The sequence below is a fragment of the Protopterus annectens genome, chromosome 2.part0 (genome assembly GCF_019279795.1).
Source record: "Protopterus annectens isolate FY-2018-M chromosome 2.part0, PAN1.0, whole genome shotgun sequence".
Classification (NCBI taxonomy): Eukaryota; Metazoa; Chordata; order Ceratodontiformes; family Protopteridae; genus Protopterus; species Protopterus annectens.
In genome coordinates this window covers 238,907,398-238,921,988 of record NC_056728.1, presented here as the reverse complement: position 1 = coordinate 238,921,988, position 14,591 = coordinate 238,907,398, and the positions used below count along the sequence as shown (strand labels likewise).

The 14,591-nt window shown below is 45.0% G+C and overlaps 1 protein-coding gene across 3 annotated transcripts in view; it reads right to left on the bottom strand.

The window, feature by feature from the left end:
• LOC122793043 (sentrin-specific protease 2-like) overlaps positions 1 to 14,591 on the bottom strand; it is a 1,342,091-nt gene that overhangs the window by 1,037,116 nt on the left and 290,384 nt on the right. For all 3 annotated transcript variants that reach the window (XM_044060712.1, XM_044060713.1, XM_044060715.1), the window contains 2 exons: positions 11,505 to 11,623; positions 11,272 to 11,369 (listed from right to left, as the gene is read on the bottom strand). In XM_044060712.1, the coding sequence (XP_043916647.1) occupies positions 11,272 to 11,369; positions 11,505 to 11,623 (217 nt within the window). The remainder of the gene's footprint in view (positions 1 to 11,271; positions 11,370 to 11,504; positions 11,624 to 14,591) is intronic.

The window sequence follows — 14,591 nt, the reverse complement described above, 5'->3', positions numbered from 1 at the left end:
GTCTATAATATCCAAAATCCATTTGTCCTTTGTCAGTCTGTGCCAATTGTCTGCAAACAGAGATAATTTCCCGCCCAAGGGAGCTTCTATTTGTTCCCTGGTAGGCGGAAGTAGAGGAAAGTCATTGAGATTGTGGTTGTGGGGCAGGTGAAACCCCTGTGTCACTTCTTTGGTTTGCTGGCTGCCATTGTCGTCCCCTGTAAGGACCTCTGTATTGTCCTCTTCCTCGGCTACGTCTGTTTTTACCCCTTTGAAACTTTTCAGGATTAGGAAAGGACCAGTTTTTTGAAGGCCAATTCCTACTGAATCTGGGGGGTTGAACCTGGAGGAAATCTTTCACCGTCTGAACTGATTTTGCTTTTTCCTCGATGGACTTTAACACATCCTTAGCATTAGCACCAAAAAGCTTGTTCTTTTCCAAAGGTGCATCCAGAAGTTTTGCCTTTACATGATCTGGTAGAGGTTGATCTTTTAACCATGCATGTCTACGAATGACTGCCCCTGTCATAGCTGCCCTACATGAAGCTTCCAGTGCATCATATCCACACTGCAGGAAGTGATTGCTTACTTGCTGAGAGTTATGTACAGCTTCCTGCAAAGACTTCCTGTCTAAAGGATCAGGAGAGGCCAATGTTTTCTGTAAATCTTCTAACAGGAAATCCTGATATTGTAACATATGAAAAAGACAATTCAAAGCTCTCATAGATAAAGTAGTGGAGGTGTAAACCTTTTTACCCCATCTCTCTAATGACCTAGCTTCCCTGCTGGAGGGCAAAGGATTTTTAGAGGTGGAAGCTGAAACACCTTTAGGTCTCTGGGAAATAGTTTCCAAATCAGCAGTATGGGCCCTGAATAAATGGGAATGTGTTTCTGGGACCCTGTAATACCTGTCTAGCTTGGCTGGGGCAGGAGGGAGAGAGTCAGGGGTAACACTAGAGTCAGAATATAAATCATCCAAAACATCAAGCACAGGAGGAATAGCTAAGGGCCTGTGCTGGGGCTTTTTAAGGAAAGTCCGAAGGCGCTTTCTGGAATCAGAATATTCCTGGCCTTGCCACTTGAAATGTTCCCTCATGGTATGCAGAACTTCCCCAAAAGAAATATCCTCAGGAGGGGAGGCCGAGGGGATGGAATCCTCTGCATCCGAGTCCTCATAGGTCTGGAAGAGCTCTTCCTGGCCATCAGAGTGGACAGAGTCCTCAGAATCTTCATCTGAAGGAATAGGGTCAGAGGGTTCAACCCGGGGCCTTTTATCAGAAGGAGGCTGGGGTCCTCTCTCAGGATGGGCCTGTGAACCTCTAATCATAGCAATTAAATCAGCAGCCATAGTCATAATTTGTGTCTCTGGAGTAGGCTGAGGTAAGGCTTTAGCAGAAAGATACTTGGTCTTGCTGGCCACCTTAGCCCTAGTGTAGGCCTTAATAGACATGGCCAAAGGAGGCCTGGCAGCTCCACGTGCAGGAGTGACCTTATCTACAGCAATGGTCTCGGGCATTTCCTCGGTTTCAGTATCCGGAGGAAAATCAATAACTGGCGGAGTGATATCTGGAATCGGAGTCGTCGGTAATGCGGTGTCTTCGGTTCGGAGCGGTGGGAAAACCATCTCAGGGGGAACCAGAGCACTCGCAGTAGGTTTAGGCGTGGAGTCGGAGGTAGACGCGGGCCGAGGATGTCGGTCCCGGTCTTTTCGTTTCTTGGGAGTTTGCGATGTCGGAAGCTCCGACGGCATTGTATAGGCAAATTTTTTGCCGAAAAAATCTTCAGCGAACTCCGCCCGGCGCCTGAGAGTGCGCTTGTTGAAACGAGCACAGGCTACACAGGCCGAGACGTCGTGGTCTGGGCCAAGGCAAGGAAGACAGTAAGAGTGGAAATCCTTATGAGGTATTTGTTTACCACAAGAAAGACAATTGTTAATTTTTTCAGTAATTTCTGACATCGGCTGAGGCAAGAAAAGGTCCCCAATGGGGTACTTAGCTTTTTTTGATGACTTCGGAATCGAAGAATACAGGAGCTGACCGACCGGCACTTGCGAACTGCTTCTGCTTCGGGCACCGCGCGGCAAGAAAGACTGAAGAAAATGGCGTCGGCTGATGCTTATGTACTCCAGCCGTTTTGACGTCGGAGAGAAATGCGACATCAGCCGAAGTCAGACCCAGACTTTGGAATCCGGCCGACCGAGGGCTGCCTGAGGCAGGACAACCCATATGTTATGACTGCAGTTGCATTCTTGAAGGACATCTGACAAGTAACTGGCTCCCAGCCGGAAGCGTAGATGGCTCCTGGATGCCTTGTCCATTTTTATATGGTAGTAGGCATCCTGGAGATCTACTGAGCACATCCAATAGTCTTTCCCTAACAAAGGGAGTATCAACTGCAGTGTTACCATCCAAAAAGTACAGTTTTGTACCTACCATAAATGTAGATGTTCGAGGATCCACATTGCTGCAGTCCTAACCATTGGGTAGTCCGCTGTCCCAGTCGGCCCGAATACCAAAGTATATGGCTGACGTCGGTCAAGGCGCATTAGACTGACGTCAGTACGTCAGGGTACTAATGCGCATGCCCGACGTCATATCCTCAGTCTTTTCTTGCCCCAGATGTCAGAAGACCCTAAAAAGACAAGGCCAAAACCAAAAAACCCCAAACATTCCTGCACCAAAAATATGTACAATATATACAAAATTACAAAAGTATAACCTCACCTACACAACCACCCCTAAACACAGAGGGGAAGGAGGGAGGGTAAATTGGACTGCAGCAATGTGGATCCTCGAACATCTACATTTATGGTAGGTACAAAACTGTACTATGTTCTTCATTCCACATTGCTGCAGTCCTAACCATTGGGTAGAATCCCAAAGCAGAGGTAAGGGAGGCTGGCAAATCATAAGGAAGCAGGAGCTGTCAACATGCCTTGCAAAATAGCTGTGGCAAAACCAGCCCTAGATTTAGAGTAGAGAGGAAGGTGATAATGCTTAGAGAAAGTATGCACTGAACTCCAAGTAGCTGCCTCCAAAATATCCTTAGTTGCCACCCCTTAGAAATGCTGTTGAAGTGGCAGTAGCCCTAGTGGAATGAGGCCTAATCCCAGCTGGAATCTCCTTGCCATGATGGGAATAACAAAATGCAATGCAAAACCCAATCCACTTAGAAATAGTTTGTTTTGACACAGGCTTGCCCTGAGAACTCAAAGCAAAAGAAACAAACAACTGCTGAGACTGCCTAAAATCCTTAGTCCTGCTTAAATAATAACGCAATTGCCTGTGTACATCTAAAGTGTGCAAAATCTTTTCCCCTTATTTTGGGGATCTGCATAAAAGTAGGCAAATGAATAGTTTGGTTTAAAGCCACACTAGAAACCACCTTAGGCATAAAGGAAGGATTAGTGCGTAATGATACCCTATCCTTATGGAAAATCAAAAAGGCTCTACCGCCATAAGGGCCTGCAATTCAGAAACCCTTCTTGCAGAAGTAATGGCCAACAAAAAGCTGTCTTCCATGACAAGTATTTCAATTCAGCAGTAGCCAAGAGGCTCAAAAGGTTGTAGAGTAAGTTTCTCCAACACAAAATTGAGATCCCAAGCAGGAGTAGGAGCTCTCGTGGGGCCTTATATTCTTTGCCCCTCTAAGAAATTGCTTGAACAAAGGATGCGAAAACAATGGTGGGTCACAATCATAGTGAGCTGAAATTGCTGCAGCATGAATCTTAATGGAAGAGAAAGACAAACCTTTGTCCAATAACTCAGTAAGATATTGAAGAGCCACACTCAAATTAGGCTCAGAAATCTCCAAATTTCTTGCTGCACTCCAAAATAAAAATCTCTTCCATTTTTCATGCACACTTTCCTTGTACTAGGTCTTCTGGCTTCCATAATCACATTTAAAACTTGTTGAGGAAGTTGAGACCTGCTGTGCTTCAAAACAGAATATGCCAGGCTGTTAGATGAAGAGAGTGAAGCTTGACATTGAGCAGGTGACCGTCCCTCTGAGACAACAGGTGTGGAATCAAAGGTAAAGGCCATGGAGGCTTCCTTACCAGACTCCTCAGTAATGGGTACCAGTGTTGCCGAGGCCAATCTGGAGCTATTAAAATCATCCTTGGCTTGTCTTGTCTGACCTTTAGGAGCACCTTTGGGAGAAGAGGCAGAGGTGGAAAGGCATACACATGAAGATTTTTCCAACTGAAAGAAAGAGCATCCACTTTCCAGGCTGTGTGATGAAACCTCTTTGTGCAAAACTTTGGCAGCTGGTGGTTTAGTGGAGAAGCGAACAGATCTATGTCTGGAGTTCCCCATGACACTGTCAATTTCTGAAATACATGAAGATCCAGTTTCCACTCGTGGGGATCCATGATTTGTCTGCTTAACACATCTGCTAAGGAGTTCTGTGCTCCGGCAGAAACCTTGCCTGAAGAGTTAGTTGCAAGCTGAGCGCAGTCTCCCATAAAATCATTGCTTGTCTGCACAACGGGTAAGAATGTGTTCCCCTTGTTTGTTGATGTACCACATGACAGTTGTGTTGTCTGTTAGAATCAACACCTGCCCTGGAAGAAGTAACTCCTTGAAAGCCATTAATGCAAACTGGACTGCTAACATCTCCTTCATGTTGATATGTAGATGCTGTAGTCTGGCAGGCCACTTGTCTTGTATCCACTTTCCATTTAGATGAGCTCCCCAAGCAATGTCTGAGGCATCTGTCGTTAGAATCTGACTCGCCTCTGGCCGGGTCACAGAGAGTCCCTTGTTTAGGTGACATTCCTGAGCCCACCACAAAAATTCCTGTTGAATGCAAGGTATTATTTGAATGACAGTGTCCAAATCCTGGCAGTGCTGTGTCCATACATTTTGAGATACCATTGCAGCTTCCTCATATGCAGTTTGGCATTGGGAAGCACCAGAATACAAGATGCCATGAACCCTAAGGCTTGAAGGACTGTCCTTGCAGTCAGCCCGGACTGAAGAGATAGTTGATGGAAGTAAATGGAAAGATTCTTTTGTTTGTCCGGGGTTAAAAAGGCCATCTGGGCTGCTGTATTCAGTCTCACACCCAGAAAGCACATGTCTTGAGAGGGTACTAGACTGGACTTTATTTCGTTCACAGAATACCCTAGGCATCTTAGCACTGCTATCACATATTCCAAATGCTGTAAAAGATCTTCCTTTTCTTGAGCCAGAATCAGGCAGTCGTCCAAGTAAGGATAGATTTGAATTCCTTTTAGCCTGAAGTATGCTATCACTGGAGCCAGAACCTTTGTGAATACTCTGGGCGCAGTAGATAAGCCAAAGGGCAATGCAGAGAACTGATAATGAGAATTTCCAGCTCGAAAACGCAGATACTTCCTGCAACTTAGTCTGATAGGCACATGAAGGTAAGCTTCCTTGAGATCTAAAGTTACCATCCAGTGATCTTTGCCCAGCAGAGGTAAAAGCTGTTGTAACGTCAACATTTTGAACTTGGGAATGTCCAGATAAGTGTTGAGGATAGATAAATCCAAAATTGGTCTCCACATGTTCCCCTTCTTTGGTACTAGGAACAGGCGAGAATAAAATCCTAGGCCCCTTTCTGGCACAGGAACTAGCTGAATGGCCCCTATTTGGAGTAACAGAGAAATTTGCTTGTGAGCCTCTTTTCTTTGTAGAGGAGGAATGTCTGGCATGCCTTTGAAAGGAGGCAAGGTATGGAAATAAAACCTGTAACCGTGGTGAATGATATCCAAAACCCATCTGTCTTGGGTAATTAAATCCCAATTTTCTTTGAAAAGAGCCAGCCTTCCTCCCAAAGGTGCTGCCAAACGAGAATGTACTGGCAGCTGAAAAGGTAGGTCATTGGGTCTGTTTACGAAAGGACTGACCCCTGCCCTCACCAGAAGTCTGAGCAGGAGAACTCCCTGTTCTAGGCCTAAAAGAACCTTGAGCTCTGCCCCTACCACGTCTAGACCTACCCCTAGACTGGGAATCATAAGCAGGATATGTCCATCCCTTAGTAGGCCAATTTCTACTAAACTTCGGAGGCTGCACCTGCAAAAAATCTTTAACAGTTTGCATAGACTTAGCCTTGTCCTCCATTTTCTTTAAAACTGCTTCCACAGGCGAACCAAACAACACATCAGACTGTAAAGGAGCATCCAAAATCCTTGTCTTAACATGCTCAGCTAAATTCTGATCCCTCAACCAGGCGTGCCTACGAAGAACAGAACCAGTGGCAGCCACCCTCGAGGAGGCCTGCACAGCATCAAAACCACATTGCAAGGAATGCTTACCCACCTGTTCAGACACATGAACTAAATCCTGCAACTCTTTACACTCAATACCTTCTGCCAGAGCAACCACCTTAGACTTCAATTGTGAAAGGAGATAATTTTGATATTTTAACATGTGAAACTGACAATTCAAAGCCCTCATGGCTAAAGTGGAAGAAGTATACACTTTCTTTCCCCATCTATCCAAAGCCCTTGCCTCTTTATCAGGAGGAACAGGATTTTTAACAACAGAAGCCTTTACACCTTTAGGCCCCTGAGAGACAGTTTCCGGGTCTGCCCTAGGACTCTTAAAAAGATACTTATGAGCTTCAGGCACCCTATAGTACCTATCCGGTTTAACCGGGGCAGGAGGCAAAGAATCAGGATTCAGGGAAGCCTCTGCAAAAACATCTTCCACCACATTCAGAACAGGAGGTATAGCTAAAGGCCTATGCTGGGGTAAAACAAGAATTCCCTAAGCCTCTTCCTGGAATCAGAGAAATCTTGACCTTCCCATTTAAAATGCTCCCTCATGGAATGCAGAGTCTCTGAAAATGAAAAATCCTCAGGAGGAGAAGCTGAAGGAGTAGAATCATCCACATCAGAATCTGAATAAGGAGGATACTCCTGCAAGTCTTCAGCTGAAGACTCAGAAGCCTCCGAACACTGCTCAAAACTCTCAAACTCAGGTTCCACCCTAGGCCTCTTATCAGGAGGGGGCATAGAACCTCTAATCATAGTAATCAAATCCTCTGCCATTTTAAGCATATGTTTCTTAGGCAAAGACCCTGAAGAACTAGGAGAAACCCCCACTGAAGTTAAACCTGGCCTGCCTCTCAAAGAAGCCTTGGAAACAGAAGGGGAGGCTCTAACCACCTTAGGAAGAGAGGGTAGAACAGCCACCTGAGAAGCCCCTTCAGCCTGGCCCACCTCCTGAGAGGAAACATCCTGTAACAGTAAAGTCTCTCCCTGAGACTCCAAAGAAACTCCTGGCAGAATCTCCGGCTCCACTGAGCCTTCTAAAGAACCGACGTCCGGGACTGTCGGTTCTTCCACTCTAGGCTTTGCTGCTTTGTCCTTGCGCTTTTTGGACGAAGCGGGCGTCGGAGCATCCGACGGCATTTTATAATTACAACGCTTCCCAAAAACTAACCTGACACAGTCTAACCTTCTCTTAATAGTGCGTTTGTTAAATCTAGCACAAGAGCGGCATCCAACAACGTCGTGCTCAGGCCCTAAACAAGGTATACACAAAGTATGGTAATCCCTATGAGGTATCTGTTTCCCACAAGAAATACAGTTATTCACCTTTTCTGACATCCGGTTAAATACTGAGGCAAGAAAAACCAAAATATTCCCCAACGGGGTACTTAGCCAACTTTGATTCGGTCTGAAACTCTGACTTCAGAAATTTTCAGAACGCCAACCTGCACTCGCAAAACTGCTTCTGCATCGGACCATGCGGCAAAAAAGACTGAGGATATGACGTCGGTCATGCGCATTAGTACCCTGACGTACTGACGTCAGTCTAATGCGCCTTGACCGACGTCAGCCATATACTTTGGTATTCGGGCCGACTGGGACAGCGGACTACCCAATGGTTAGGACTGCAGCAATGTGGAATGAAGAACATCTTGTCCTTCCTCACGGATTCTTTTAATCTGCTGAGGTTCAATATTGGCCTCCAGTCTCCTGTTCGTTTTGGGACTAAAAAGAACCTGGAGTAATTTCCAGATCCTATCTGGTCTGCTGGGACAGACTGAATGACTCAGAGCAATTTGTTGATCTCCACAGTTGCCTGATCCCTGAGATTGGGTGGTACATCTGGGATCTTCTTGGGAATAAATGGTGGAAGGGAAAAAAGGCTATGATATAGCCTCTAATAACACCTCTTTGTACCCACTTGTCTTGGGTTATACTTAGCCAGGCTTCTGGATACAAAGAAATGCGACCCCCGACAGGCCCCAGAGAAATGCAGTCGGGCCCCATATCAGGAACGCTGATAAGGCCGTCCCCAAAAGGAATCATGACCTTGTTGGTATGGCGGACTGCCCCTGCCTCTAGGGCGATGTCTCCCATTTCCTCCTCCTCCTCTGCCTCTGAAGGAGGGTTCACCCTGTGTGTCCGGAAAGACCCTCTGGGACTTCTTGAACCACATTTTACCACCCCTTTGACCTTTACGGTATGGTCTAGAGGGAACACTAAAACATACTCCCATGGCAAAAAGCATCTTTGCTTCTTGCTCACACAGAGTGAGTGTGTCCTTCAACTTGGCTCCAAACAATGAAGAACCATCAAATGGGACATTGGTGAAAGTGGACTTGAACAGTTCTGCAAAATTACACAAGCGCATCCAGGAGTGACGCCTTAGGGCAACTCCTGAACCCGCTGCTCTACTCGCTCCATCAGCTGCATCAGAAATAAGCCACATGGAGGAGTTAATAGAATTTAAGGTGGACTACTGAGCAGAAATCCTCAGTACATGTATCCTGTACAGAATCTCCTAACTCCTTGAAAAGATCCCTCTATAATCTCGTGAAGTGAGTGAGATAGTTCAACGATAGAAGAGTAAAAGCCACTGAACTGAAGACAGGCTTCCCGTACCTGTCCATCTCTCGAGACTCGTTATTCGGTGGATGGACAGAAGTCATCTCAGCAAGCTCCTTAGTGGCCGCCGCCACCATGTCATCTACGGGGACACCTTTGGACAAAAATTCTTTCTCTGGAGGGGCAGAAAGAAACTTGTTGGGTCTCCTAGGGGCTGGCTCCATGGCATCAAGAGTATCCCACATTTTTCGACTAACTAAATCCATCAGTTTTGTCAAAAGGTGGAGACACCCAAGAGGTGGCAGGTTGAGACCTGAAAGCCTTCAGGTACACGGACTCATCAGGAGGGTTGACAGTGGGCCAGCCGCACCTCTGCTTAAGGATCTCCAGAATTTCCACGAAGGAGACATCAGAGGACAACTTGGGGGACCCTTCTGACTTCTCGAGGTCAGTGTCAGATGTCAAAGACTCATCCTGGGAGTCAACATGCTTCCTCTTGCATGTCTTCTTCCTGGGGGGCTCCTCAGAAAGGTATTCCGGGGAGGTCAAGGAAGAGTGGGGGCCACCAGCTGGTGGTGACTGAGGGTCTTTGCTGTCTCCGGGGAGAGTAGGGGCTGAGACGGAAGTGGGTGCTCTAGGGAAGAGAGTGCTGGTACCCTTGGTGGCAACTGGTGACTTGGACAGCACGCTCCTCATAATCTCGAATGCCGACCTCTCCGGCTCAGAGGATCTCTCCCGCTCCGAAGAGACAGAGGATGCCATCGGTGCCAGAGCTATCGGCTCCGAGATAGATGCAGGGTCCGAACTCACCCTAGCCGAAGCGCCAAGAGAGAGACTCGGAACCAAAGAAAACTGATTCCAACCTTCCCTGTCGGTGCCGACTGGACAGCTAAGGCCCCTGGACACAATGGACGACACCAAAAGTGTCAGAGTAGAACTCGTTGCCAAAGCAACTGCAAGTGGAGCTGGAGCCGAGGGTTCCACCAATGGCACCAAGCCCTCCGACTATGACAAACCAGCTTGGCTCGGAGGAGGAATAACAATAGAGGGTATAACGGGTTCCATAGGCTCCAGAACCAACTGGGTCGGAGCAGACAATAATTTAGATAGAGCAGACAACTTCAGCGGTCTCAGGACCACCCTCTCCACATCTTCTTCCAAAAGGCTCCTGGAAGACCTGGAGGGCATAGTCGGGGATCTTGATCATGGAGGAATAGTAGGTTCCATAAATTCAGTGATTGGCTCTGACAAACTAGGATCCAACCCTGTCACCACAATGCTGCTCTCAGTCGGCTCCGAAGGCAGTGGAGCTGATGAGGCAGATTATGCCACTTTAGGAGGCGGCTCTGAGACATCAGCCGGTGCCGGAGGTCTTTTCGAAGACTTAAGACTTAGCAGACTTAGTGGACATGAAAGAGGAGGAAGAGCTAGACAAGGCTTCCTCAAAAAAAGGCTTTAAAAGACCCTTTAGAATTAGCTTGTTCTTTCTCTCCTGTAACACTCTAGGGGAGAAGGCATGACAAAACAAGCAAGTTTCTTGCAAATTGATGGCCCCTAAGCAATAGACACAGACCATGACCATCCGTCAATGGCATTTTTGGGAGCACTTCATACATTTCTTGAAGCCCGACAGCTTGTGCTCCTTAACCTCTTTAGACATAACCCACAGACGAAAACAGAAGAGAAGTAAAAGGGAGGACTAGGTCCTCTAACTTAAACAGGCCTAGCCCTGAAGGAGGAAGAAACACCACAAGGACTAGGTCCTCTAAAACGGCCTAGGCCAGAAAGGAAAAGGACGACTAGGTCTTCTAACTTAAACAGACCAGCAAAAAATCACACACACAGAAAACCCTTTTCTGCTAAAGATTAACAGAGGAAGCTGAAACCGGAGTTTCGAACAATGAACTCCACTAATGTAAAGAATCAACACCAGCGGATAACCACCAGAACCAAACTGCCCTACGAAACTGTAGATTAGAAAACACTAGCGTTATCAAGCTATCAGCACTAATAAATCTAAAACTGGTACACAGGATACCACAAAGCACACTAACAGGCCCAAGGCCAACGCTTGCACCAAGGGGTGCAAAGGAGCTAATTACCTAAGAATTAGTAGACCTACACTAACAAATACTAATACAACTATTGTACTACACTAATTACATCACTGAACAGATTTTAAGCAATATAAGAAAGAAAAAAGTTAACACTTAGCCAGAGCCAAGAGAAGCACAACCGAACTCGTCGACGCAGCAAACGAGATCTGGGGTTTGTACTGGTGCACTGTGGGATACCTGCTTAGCCACAAGCCAACCAGAAGTCTTCGAGCTTATAAATCGGCAGAGTTGGAGCACAGGATTGGCTCCAAACCCATACTCAAAATGAAGGTGAGATTGGACTACACAACATCTATGTTTATATGCAAATTTGGTGATGTACATGTAAGTGTGCCTAGTACTGCCTGTATGTAAAATCACAATACCTACCTTTTCCTTGTTTCAGTGGAGTCTGTTTACAAAACTTTACAGTAGTAGCAGGCTTCCCATTCAGTAACTGCTTCACAGTACTCTGTGGATCTTTCTCTCTAAGAAATAAAAATGAAAATGCACTATATAAATGTGTTTACAAACTCTATAGTGAACAAAAAAAAAAAAAAATATATATATATATATATATATATATATATATATATATATATATATATATATATATATATTACCTGTCTATTACACTGGTACAGGCTGGTGTCTGGGCTGAAGCAAGCTGTTTCTTGTACTCTGGAGGTATTAGCTGCAGCAGCAACTGCTTGTATCTCTCTCTTTCTTCCTTCTTCATATGCTGAAAATATAAATAAAGAAAAAAAAAACTATGTGCACTTTTGTAATCATTCTTTCTTAACTACAAACAAAATAAGACAAAGCATAATGAAACTAAACTTCTACATTATGCTAACAAGAGGTTCAGCAGATGGAATGAAAAACCTTTTAAGATATAGCACTTGTCTTTTTAAGTCTATTCACGGAATCCATATATTCTAAACAGAAAGCAGTCTGATACTGCAAAAACAACACATGCATGCAGAGAGCCCATATGCACAAGCAGACTGTTAAGTACGAGACTGTTAAGCACAAATGCTCACTGCAACCCCCATGACTATCTCCAAACAATTTAATATGACTACAAAGTCATTAATGCCTCAGACAAAAAAGTAAAGGTACCAAATGGTAAAAGCATCCAGAAACAAGCTAAAATAACCTGTGGGAGTCAGGAGGCTCTAGTCAGGCTGGACAAAATAAATGCTAATGGGAATAGCTTGACAGCAGGTTATGGCTCAGGAGGGAGAGTGAATCTTAGTGTCTATATGAAAGAGCCACAGTTTTTGCATTCAATCCCTTCAAATCTTCATAAATAAGCTGCCTTAATTGGTACTCATTTAAAGAAACTATTTGGATTAGCACTTTTGTCTTACAGACTTCATCAGATAGAGATAAAACAATACTGGTTAAGGCACTGCTCTTTTATCCCAATTTCAGCAAAATGGAGTGGGAGCAGCAGCATTTCTGACCGTTTTTCATATTAGTTTTTTAATTGGCCATAAACTTTGACTGATTATGCTTCCTTGCTACTAATCTTCATAAGTTTTCAGAATTAGCCTTTTGATTGGCTGTGGCTGCAGCTGAAGCTTCCCAAGTGGTTGCACTTCCTCACTAGTAATTTGTATACGCCTTTCAAAATTCTTCCAGTTTAGTAGGCCTTACTACAAATGTATTCTTCCCAGCTCCTTTGTTATACATTGACCTAACATCTTTTTTCTAGGTTTTCAGGTGAATACAAAAATTATCCCCAACTTTTCTATTGTAAACTACAGGCAATAAAAGTTTAATTCTGTGTACCATATTTTGTGCTTTCTTTACCACTTCAAAACTAAAAAGAAGTCATCATCATCAACCCCCTTTTTTCAATGTTCTACATGGGGTCGGGGAATCTTGTTAACTGTTGCCATCTCTCTCGATTCAATGCCACACTCCTGCCTTCTTCAGCACTCATGCTTGACTGTCGCAGATCTTCTTTCACACAATCCATCCACCTCTTTGCTGGATGTCCTCATTTCCTCTTACCTTCTTCCTGTCTGTCCCAAATCTTCTTCACCAGATTGTCTTCTGTTTTTCTGCACATGTGTCTGGACCACCATAATCTGTTCTCTTTGATCTTTTCTGCAATTGGAGCTACTTCAGTTTCTGCTCTTATGTCCCTATTTCTTCATTTCTCTCACAGGCTGCATCCTAGCACCCTTCACAGGCACTTCATTTCCATCACCTCTAGCTTCTTCATCTGCTCTGCTTTTACTGCCTAGGTTTCTGTACCATACAGTAGTATTGGCTGCTCCACTATTTTGTACACCTTACTTTTCAACTTCTTTGGCATTCTTCTGTAATACACCTGACACATTGTGCCAGCTGGCTGTAGCCCCTCTGATTCTAGCTTTGACCTCTTCATTCCAATTTACCTGTTCCACTATCTTCCCTTCTATCTCAATTCTCAGCTTCTTCTGATTTCACCAGTTTGATGCCATTACCACTGTCTTATCTGTGTTTAGTTTCATCCCATGTGCTTCAGGTTTGCATTCCATTTCTCTATACTTTGCTGGAGTTCTTGCTCAGAGTCTGCCTGTAATGCCACATCATCTACATACAGCAAATTTGTTGATCTGTCCCCTCCAACCTGTTTGCTAATGTAGTCCATCATCAGTATGAACAGAAGTGGGCTCATTGATGAACCCTGGTGTACACCCACTCCCACTGGGAGCCCTCTGTGAGGCCAAACACTGTTGAGCCATTGGGTCCTTGTACATAGCCTGCACTAATTCTACCAATGTTTCTGGGACTTCAAACCACTGCAGTACTGCCCTGATCAATTTTCTTAGGACCTTGTCATATGCTTTCTCCAAGTCTAAGAATGCCCAGTTGGACTCTTTCTTCATCTCTAGCTTTCTTCTCAACTATTTGTGTCATTGAAAACAATGTGTCAGTTGTGCTGCACCCTGATCTGAATCCAAACTGCCCATCTTACATTCTACTACTCTGCACATCTGTATGAATCACTCTCTCTACAACTTTCATGCAATGTGACAGGAGTTTGATTCCTCTGTACTGCCCACAGCTGTGGATGTCCCCTTTGTTCTTGTACACTGTCATGAGTATGCTTATTCTCCAGTCATCTGGGATACACCTTTCTCTCCACACTGCTATGAGTACCCTCAGGAGCCATTTCTCCCCTATCTCACCTACCATCTTTACCATATCTGCTGTGACCTTGTCTGAGCCTGCTACTTTCCCCGATTTCATTTTCGTCAGTGCTATTCTTACTTCTTCTAGGGTAGGCTCCTCTTCTCTCATAGTAGGCTGTTTCTGGGGCAGTACAGCTTCTGTGCAGTTTTCTTCATTCAGAAGCTGCTGGAAATATTCCTTCCATCTGCCTTTGATGTCCTGTGGACTGGTGAGCAGGTTGTTGCTGGCATCCCTTATGAAGGGTGTCGGACTATCTTCTTTATCTTTCTTTCTTTGCCTTGCAACCTGATATAGTTTCTTTGTACCACCTAATGCGTCACTTTCCAGAAGCTGGTAGACTGCCTCTGATGCCGTATTCTTTTCTATTGCAACTCCTTTCTTAGCTTATTAGCAAACCAATATTCCTTCCTAGCCTGGTCGGTCTTTTTCTTCCACTTTTTGCTGCACTCCTCCTTTCTTTTGACGACTTCCTAGACTTCTGCATTCCACTACCAGCTTTCCTTATGTAACTTATTTCT